This window comes from Xiphophorus couchianus, chromosome 5 (assembly GCF_001444195.1).
Source record: "Xiphophorus couchianus chromosome 5, X_couchianus-1.0, whole genome shotgun sequence".
In the NCBI taxonomy this organism is placed as follows: Eukaryota; Metazoa; Chordata; class Actinopteri; order Cyprinodontiformes; family Poeciliidae; genus Xiphophorus; species Xiphophorus couchianus.
Genome location: NC_040232.1, coordinates 1373086 through 1382334, shown reverse-complemented (window position 1 = coordinate 1382334; position 9249 = coordinate 1373086). Strand labels below are relative to the sequence as shown.

The following is a 9249-nucleotide window of genomic DNA, read 5'->3' as shown; positions in this document are numbered from 1 at the left end:
ATTTAGATGAAAATAAGCCCCGCCCCCATCCGGAAACAAACAGCAACAAGGCCGGGTTCTGATGTTGACGGTTTCAGGGCTTATCTGGATCCGCCTTAACTCGGGTCATTGTTCAGAACCGAACCGGTCCGGTCCTAATTGGAACAAGACTTGGTTTCTGCTCACTCAGGGGTTCTGGCCCAGTTTGAGGTGGTTCCTCTGAACCCCATGGAGGTTCTGGTTCTGGCCCGGTGGGCCTCAGCAGAACCCAGCGTAGCTGGCGGTGGAGCGAGCGCAGAAACCCGGATAGAGCGCCTCGGTGAACTCGGTTCTGAAGGTGTGAACGTGACTCGGCCCTGTTTCAGTCAGCAGGAAAAAGGACAGAACCCCCCCACCGTGGTCCAAACGGACCCGGACCCGCTCATAGCCGTCATCAGGAACGTCATAGGTCCACTTCTCCCCGCCGTGCCACGCAGTCAGAACATCTCCCTCTGCTGCGAAGAACCAGGACGCCCGGTTCCGCCCGAACGCGGCCCTGCCCGCCCCCTTCCTGGGAACGCTTCCGTACGCCAGAGCGACGCCGACGGCGGCCCGGTTGTCGGCGCTCATCCACTCCACATCGAAGCCATGGCGACCCGTCAGCGCCGCCCGGCTCAGAACCTGCAGCTCCGCGTTGAACCGCTGCGGGTTCTGCGGGTAGTTCTGGTACCGATCCGAAACCGTCACCCTGCGCAGGTCCGGAGACACGAGGAGCCAGCTGTTGGTAGTGTCTGGGTCCAGGACGAGATCCGACGGGTCCAACGGGTCCGACGAGTCCAACGGGTCCGCTTTAGAACATGAGACATCAGAGTTAATATGTTTTTTATGTGTATTTGTTTAGTTAATAACTCTCAATAAAGTTTCTTTAGAAAAAATGACTAGAGGAAATAGAACTCCTGCTTAAATACACTTCAAAATAAGAGCATGTGCATAAACGTCTAAACTCTTTTTAATAGATCATAACCAAAACTTCAACACAGATGTTGAACTTTGTCCAACTGAAAGTTTACAAAACAGCCAAGAAAATCAGCGATTCAGAATTTATCTGGATAAATTAATTCAGGGAAGCTAAGCGCTAAACAAGAAGCTAGCTCCACTGTTAGCACATTAGCGGAAGGTCAACCAGTAACGCACTGTGAGGGTTCGTCAAGTTTGAGCAAAATACGATGGGGGCGGGGCCTACAGGTGAGTCGGAGCCAATCACAGAGCAGCTAGACAGCGGTCTTACCTGGGATCAGTGCAGTGAGCGGCTGCTCCTGGTCTGAGGACATGTCTCCACCCTGAGGGGACACAAACACCCACTGAAAGCACTCAGCTGGTCTGGACCTGCAGGCAGAACTCTGGAGGACACCTGGGGACACGCAGTTAAACCTCCAACCCACCACAGGAAACAGGAAGTTAAATCAGGATCCATTCAGGGTCATAAGTGTACATACACCTCCAGAAAGCTCAGGATTAAAGTTTCATTTAAATGAAACTTGAAGTTTACTTTTTACTTTTTAGAAACTATATTTTATATAATTAAAATATTGAATACCGACAGATTCCGACATTCAGACAAACTTTCATACTGTTTATTTATGCACTTCTACATTTGACTTGTGTAATTTACTTTATTAAAGAAGAGAATTGAGTGACGTCACCGACTCAAGCTTAGATTTACGGTTTGTTCACAAATCTTTCATTTGGAAAAAATACTTTGTTTACATTTTTAAACAAATGAAAGGAAAATGGTCTGATTATTTCTTGGATCATCTTTAAAGCACTTGGTTAATAAATAACAGATATTTATGAAACCATAAATATGCCGTTTAAAACCTGATCTCACCGATGCTGCGTGTTTAAGGAAGTTGGAAGCTAAAAATATCATAAAACAATGATATTTGTTTTATGTCCTCCAGCGGAGACAGGAAGTGTCCACCTGGTGTCGGTCTTACCTGCCCAGTGTCTCCGGTTTTCTGAGCTTCCGGTCGCAGCAGAACCAGGAACCTGGTTCCGGGAGGGTCCGTTTGTTTAGTGACGGCAAGCCGGTGTGGGAGGAGTTTCCTCCGGAGCGACGTCAGACATTATGGCAGGGCGTTTTAACATAAAATCGGCCTCACCACGCTCGCATTCCAGAAATCTGAAATTGGTTTCTGAGAGATATACAAGTTAGTTAAGCGAGTTAGTTAATAATCCTTTTATTGTTTGTTTTTATTGTTGCTACCAGAGCGGTCAGGGTCCAGACGTGGATTTAATGTCTGCATTATGTGATCGTTGCTACTACATCTCGTTGCTTGTACTTGTGACAGTGCAATGACAATAAAGTTGAATTCTATTCTATTCTATTCTATCGTGTGAAATAAAAGTTAAAATTCCTGTCTGTGTAATCTAGGGCAGTAAAGCGGGTTCTGGACAGATGCGGCGGGTCTGCAGGACGGACAGACCTCTGGGTCAGACATCCAGGCGGTCCCTTTGAACCTGCCAGCCGGTTCTGGTGATGAGGTCAGGCCGATGCTGGATCGGGCTTGGATGCAAAGGGAAACTTAAGGAGCAAATTCCCACGGAGCTGATCAAACCCGGAAGTTTTCATGAATAATAAACAGATGAAATTTTAACCCGACCAAACCCTGAGGACTGGTTGGAGCGAATCGGACCAACATCCTGCTTCTGCAGAAGGAGCCATCAAGAAGAACTGATCAACCAATCAGAAGCTGACGTAGAGGAGGGGCGTTGTCACGGGAGACGGCCAATAAAAAGGTTTCACCCAGTAATAAACACGACCTCTAAATTCCCATAACTACGTCACGACGGCACCAGAAATATGTAAGAATAAAGCATTAAATAAAAATAAAGTGATCAACAGTGACGAGTCAGTCCAGGTCAAAGGTCAGCATGTTGGCCAGATTAGCTCTAAATTTAGTTTAGACTAATTAACAAACTTGGTGTGTTCTAAAAACTATTTCACAATGCAAAGAAAAACATTTATTGTTTATGTTTTATTATTACAAATCAATAACCATTTGGATAATTGAATGTTTATTGATTAAACGCCTCAGTTCAAATGGACACAAAGAATCTGATGTTTGTCCTCATATCTTTATCTTCATTTCTTTTGACGCTGTTAAATCTACCTATGATGAAACGCAGTCAAGAACAAAATCAAAATGCATTTTGATGATTATTTTATTAAGAAATGAAGCAGAGAAAAGGAGCAAAGACTCCGTGAAGGAAAGATGAAAGGAAATGTTTTTTCATCCTCCATCTCAGAGAGAGAGAGTTTCACTTCATAACTCTGGACTCTGAGCCTGCAGACTGGAAAACAAGCTTCAGTCTCACTAATTAAGCCAAAGTTTTCTTTTGTCACGAAGGCAAAAGTGTTTGAACGAACATCCCACGATTCTACAGTCACAGCAAAACGGCCAAAGTCTGACCCAGGTGGACCCCAGGGCCACGTCCTGCCCCACCGCCAGGAAACCGGGCCTCACTTTTTAAATTCATCTTATTTTATTATTCTTCCATCATTGCACATATTTTCATTCTGCTTTCCAAGAGCGTTCTTTTAATTAAAGATTTCCTTCTGGTTCTTTCACAATCTCAAGATTTTTGTATTTTTTATTAAACATTTTGAACAAGTGTACAATATCACGTGGCGTGTTCATACATGAAGAAAACAAGTCTCACAGGCTTAAAGCACACATGCAATTATAAGACAATAATAAAAAAAATGTAAACAGGTAAAATAAAATTATAAATAAATAAAATTTATCAGACATCAAACAGAGGGATAGCATAACGACAAAAACAAGCAGAGACAAAGGGGCTTTAGTTTTCTAATAAATTCACACCATTACAGGCGTCTAACAGTTGTATTTATTCCTGCTGGTTTTTCATCAGTTTTAGCTTCTGAAGTGATTTTTGTCCATTAAAAGGTTTTTAAAAGCTGAAAAGTCAGGATTTCTATTTCCCATTTACAGCAGTGGATGAAGAATCTGGTGAGGATCAGCAGGTTGTGAAGAATGAGGTTCTTCTGTCTCTGTGGGTTTTTCCAAATATTAGATCCTCTGTTTTTAAGGGATGATGGAGGAAAGTTTGGATGAGATCCAGTCCTGAAAGTTCCTCCAAAATGTTCCAGTTTGCACACAATAGAAAAAGAGACGATCTGTTGTTTCAGTCGTTGTCACAAAAGGTCCAGCTGTTGGTATCAAAGTTGAATCTTTGTCTTAATAATTCCCTGGATGGAAAAAAGTTATTGAGAATTTTAAAATGAACTTCTTTAGCTTTAGGACTTAGAGGAGATTTAAGGTCAGCGGTTCTCCACTTATTAACCTCTGAATCAGAAAACTAATTTAAAATGGAGTTTTATTTGGTCGGACAGGAAATATAAAGTTAGTGAGATGCTGACGCCTCCGTTTGTTAGAATTACTTTTGTCCAAAAGGTCAAATCCAAACAGTTGAAGTAACTGAAGATTAGCTGATTGATTGTTTATATTTTAACCAGATATTTGACTGCCCAGGGGTCAGAGGTCATTACTGTGTTAAACTGAGTGCCTGAGCAGTCCAGATTATACAATAAGCAAAATTCGTCATAAGACAACCAATCTCTATCGTCATTAAGAAAATGTCTTCTGGACCAAATACCTTTTTCCATCCAGTGATCCAAACACAGAGACTGATTCCTGTGTAACACAGATCTGTTGTTCCAGGTGGAGTTTGGTGAGGAGTGAAGTTGTTCATGTTCAGAAGTTTATGAACACTGATCTGCCTTTACCTGCTTGTAAAGGCAGATATCTTAACAGGAAGTCTGTCGACATTAAAGTCACATCTAAGAACAAAATCTATGCATCCAATTTTTAAACAAACCTTTGGGGAGACAAAACCAGAAACTATTTCTATTCATTAGAAAAGATTTCAACCAGTTTACCTTTAAGACCACATTTAAACACTCAAAGTCAACAGCTTGTAAACCTCCATCTTTAAAGTCTTTAACCAGATTTGCTTTCTTTAAGTTGTGGACTCGATTTTTCCAGATGAAATTAAAGTTCAGCTGATTTATATCTTTAATGTATTTGTTAGGTTTGGTTCAACAGGTTCTCCCAAACAGGCTCAGATCTCTTTGGAGCTTCTATTTAACTGAGATTTGCAATTCTGTATTTTATTCTCTATGTTAACAGTTTCACTGCGTTTAGCATCTTTAGTCATTAAAATTCCCAGATATTTAACTGAGGATTTAATGGGATACTATAAGCTTCCATCAGATCAGAGCCATGAATCTCCATCAGTTCACATTTCTGCAGGTTAAAGGTCAATCCTGATGCTTTGGAGAAAGTATTAATTAACTCAAGTACTTTAGGGGTTTGGTCTAGACTCTTCAAAAAAACTGTGGTGTCATCAGCTAGTTGACTGATTATAATTTGGTCATCTTTTATGATGATCAGTTTTTTATGAAAATACTCTTCACTTCAACGGCCAAGATGAAGAGGATGCCAAGATGCAATATTTCAACAGGGCTGAAATATTGCATCTCTGTTTCACTGTTAATGGAGAACCGTGGAGACGCACCGTGTGGCAGAGCAGCTGAACTTGTTATAAAAGCTTTTTAGTATTCTGCAGAAGTTTGGTCCAAATCCAAACTTGTGTAAAACTTTGAAAAGAAACTGATGTTCCAACATATCAAAGGCTTTGTAGAAATCTAGGAAAAGGATGAAGCCTTTATCCTCAGTCAGGTCACTGTACTGGAGTAAATCCTGCACCAGCCTGATGTCATCATGTATAGATCTTCTGGACATAAAACCTGTCTGTGTTTCAGAAATAACGTCTTTAAGGCCAGTCTTTGATCTATTTGTATAGATATACGTCAGTAGTTTATAATCACAGTGTAGAAGGTGATCGGACGGTAATTGTGGAGAACCTTGTTGTCTCTTCCTGTTTGGGTTTCAGGGTGATGACTTCCTGTTTCATGGTGTGTGGAAGTGAATTATCACACAAGATCTCTTTAAAAACCTGGAACATAAATTCTCTGAGAACATCCCAGACGTTTCTATAGAAACTGGCAGTAAGGCCATCAGAGCCAGGAGATTTATCCAGCTTCAAGCACATGGTGGCGCTGTCTAGTTCTTCCATATTAATATCTTTGTCGCAGTTTTCCTTGAAATCATCAGAGATTTGAGGGACAAAGTCTCTGACTTGGTCTAGCAGAAGGTCGCAGTGTGGGGTTGAAAAAGAAGAGCAATAAAGGTTTTGGTAAAAGTTGCTCATTTCTTTTGCCATTAGAATTTGGTCGGTACATTCATTGTTGTTAATAATAAGGGATTGAATGTGCTTTTTAACTTGCCTCCTCTTTTCCAGCCTGCAGAAGTATGAACTGTTTTTTCCCTTCCTGAATCCACGCAGCTCTGGATCTGACAAAAGCTCTTTTCTTTCGTAGATTGAGTCTAATTTAGCTTGTAGGTCACGAGGTTATTTTTGTCAGCATCAGTCAACATTTGTTTAACATGTGATGGAAAAATTACATTAATGTCACATCAGCTAGTCATGTTATATGAATGATTGTGAACTTTCACCAAAATAACTATTTGGTTCCATGTAGAAGGTTGGAAGTTGTTTTCTGCAGCTGCATCAGAACCAGACTGTCTCCTTTGTTGTTAATTCTTTATCTTTGGTATAAAACTCATGTGTTTCTCTGCCTGACAGCTTTTCATCCAGACCTGCTTCATTACTGATTGTCCTACAAACTCTCTGTATTCTGCTCAATATATGAATAAACCTGATTGAGTGATTTCACCTGAACAGTGATTGGAAATAGTATTATTTCCACGACAAACACATAGTAGGTTTAACTCTTTAACTAACCTTACTTCTTCCAGGCCATTGTTTCTTTTTAGGTTTTTGCTGAATGAGATAGAATAAGCCCGTATCTCATACACTGCCTGGCCAAAAAAAAACAAGTCGCCACCTGGATTTAACTAAGCAAATAGGTACAAGCCTCCTATTGGATAAGTTCTGCATAGGCGATTATCTTTCAGCTGGCAACAAGTTATTTAACCCCAGCTGATGCAATGAGTAACTCCTCATTTCTTAAACAACCATGGCAAAAGACACTTCCTGTGGTCGTGGAAAAGATGTTAGTCTGTTTAAGAAGGGTCAAATCATTGGCATGCATCAAGCAGAGAAAACATCTAAGGAGATTGCAGAAACTACTAGAACTGGGTTAAGAACTGTCCAACGCATCATTAAAAACTGGAAGGATGGTGGGGAACCATCGTCTTCCAGGAAGAAATGTGGTCGGAAAAAAATCCTGAATGATTGTGATCGGCGATTACTTAAACGTTTGGTCAAATCAAACCGAAGAAAAACAACAGCAGAACTCAGGAGTATGTTTAATTGTGAACGCAAAAGCATTTCCACACGCACAATGCGAAGGGAACTCAAGGGGTTGGGATTGAACAGCTGTGTAGCCGTAAGAAAACCTCTAATCAGTAAGGCTAACCAGAAAAAAAGGCTTCAGTTTGCTAGGGAGCATAAAGATTGGACTCTGGAGGAGTGGAAGAGGGTCATGTGGTCTGATGAGTCCAGATTTACCCTGTTCCAGAGTGATGGGTGCATCAGGGTAAGAAGAGAGGCAGGTGAAGTGATGCACCCATCATGCCTAGTGCCTACTGTACAAGCCTGTGGGGGCAGTGCTATGATCTGGGGTTGCTGCAGTTGGTCAGGTCTAGGTTCAGCAACATTGTGGCCCAAAGAATGAGGTCAGCTGATTACCTGAATATACTGAATGACCAGGTTATTCCATCAATGGATTTTGTCTTCCCAAATGGAACGGGCATATTCCAAGATGACAATGCCAGGATTCATCGGGCTCACATTGTGAAAGAGTGGTTCAGGGAGCATGAGACATCTTTTTCACACATGGATTGGCCACCACAGAGTCCAGACCTTAACCCCATTGAGAATCTTTGGGATGTGCTGGAGAAGGCTTTGTGCAGTGGTCAGACTCTCCCATCATCAATACAAGATCTTGGTGAAAGATTAATGCAACACTGGATGGAAATAAATCTTGTGACACTGCAGAAGCTTATTGAAACAATGCCACAGCGAATGCAGGCTGTAATCACAGCTAAAGGCGGTCCAACAAAATATTAGAGCGTGTGACCATTTTTTGGTGGCGACTTTTTTTTTGGCCAGGCGGTGTATTTTAGGTATTCCCATTTTTTAGTGTAGGTTATTATTGAATTGTCTAACAGAATCTTTTTCACTAGTTTTTTGATTTCCCTGCAATATAATTCATAGTTTAAGAGATTTGCATTGAATTTCCAAAACCCTCCCTGTCTCAAACTGTCAGGAAGAGGAGTAATTAATAAATTAATGCTGCAGTGATCTGTGAGAGGAGTTGGAGACATATTACAGTCTGATGTTAGTGTGAGAATATCATCTGTTCCTAACCAAAAATCTATTCTAGATCTGCTTGAAGCATCTGATTTAAACCAAGAGAAATGTTTTCCATTAATATGTTTGTCTCTCCATAAGTCAATAAGACCCAAACTGGTACAGAAATCAGACAGAATCCGGTTTGGATGAACATTAGTGAATTTGTTTGGGTATCAAGAGCTTCGTCCATAACCACGTTCCAACCCCACCTAATAAAACATATTTAGTAGGAAATCTGTGTTTAAGTTGTTTGATATTTACTTCAATCATAGTAAGAAGCTCTTTATTTTTCAAAATGTTACAGTAACCATAAATATTACCTAGGATTATTAATGAGTCCTCAATATGTAATACGGAAAGAGACCAATGGCATCACTGTCATGTTTTGTATATATTATTTTCCCTGGAAAGTTATTCAGTAATATAGCCACACCTGCTGATTTTGACGTACCATGTGAATCAGTAATTTGATGTGATTTGACCAAAATCTTTCATCAGAGTCGGTTGAATGAGTTTCTAAAGAAGAATAAAATGTGGATTCTTGTTTCTACATAAACTTCGCCTTCCTTTTGACATTTTCTCTCAGGCCCCTTACATTTAACGACAAAAACTTGAGATTAGATTTTAAAGACATAAAATTAAAACAAAAGAAAAGTTTAAAAGACACAAACCTTATTAAAAGTTTTGTTAAGATACAATGAACTAAAGCCAAGAACTTGGGAAGTCTAGGAATACCCTTTACATCATAACATAGAAAAATCAACCTGCATCCACAACCTTTACTAACTTTAACTTAAAACGGGTCGGTCACTGGTCCGGACCGGT

The 9249-nt window shown here is 40.6% G+C and overlaps 1 protein-coding gene across 3 annotated transcripts; it reads right to left on the bottom strand.

The window, feature by feature from the left end:
• Positions 1 to 26: 26 nt before the first annotated feature.
• LOC114144457 (stonustoxin subunit alpha-like) lies at positions 27 to 2266 on the bottom strand. 3 transcript variants are annotated; one of them, XM_028017325.1, is made up of 3 exons: positions 1847 to 2266; positions 1247 to 1389; positions 27 to 806 (listed from the first exon to the last, which is right to left on the bottom strand). In XM_028017325.1, exons 2-3 carry the CDS (start codon positions 1287 to 1289, stop codon positions 238 to 240), a joined length of 612 nt encoding a protein of 203 aa, XP_027873126.1. In that variant the 5' UTR covers positions 1290 to 1389; positions 1847 to 2266; the 3' UTR covers positions 27 to 237. The 3 variants fall into 3 exon arrangements, with proteins under 3 accessions (XP_027873126.1, XP_027873127.1, XP_027873125.1); XM_028017326.1 differs by having other exon boundaries at positions 1956 to 2265; XM_028017324.1 differs by having other exon boundaries at positions 1247 to 2265.
• Positions 2267 to 9249: the final 6983 nt, after the last annotated feature.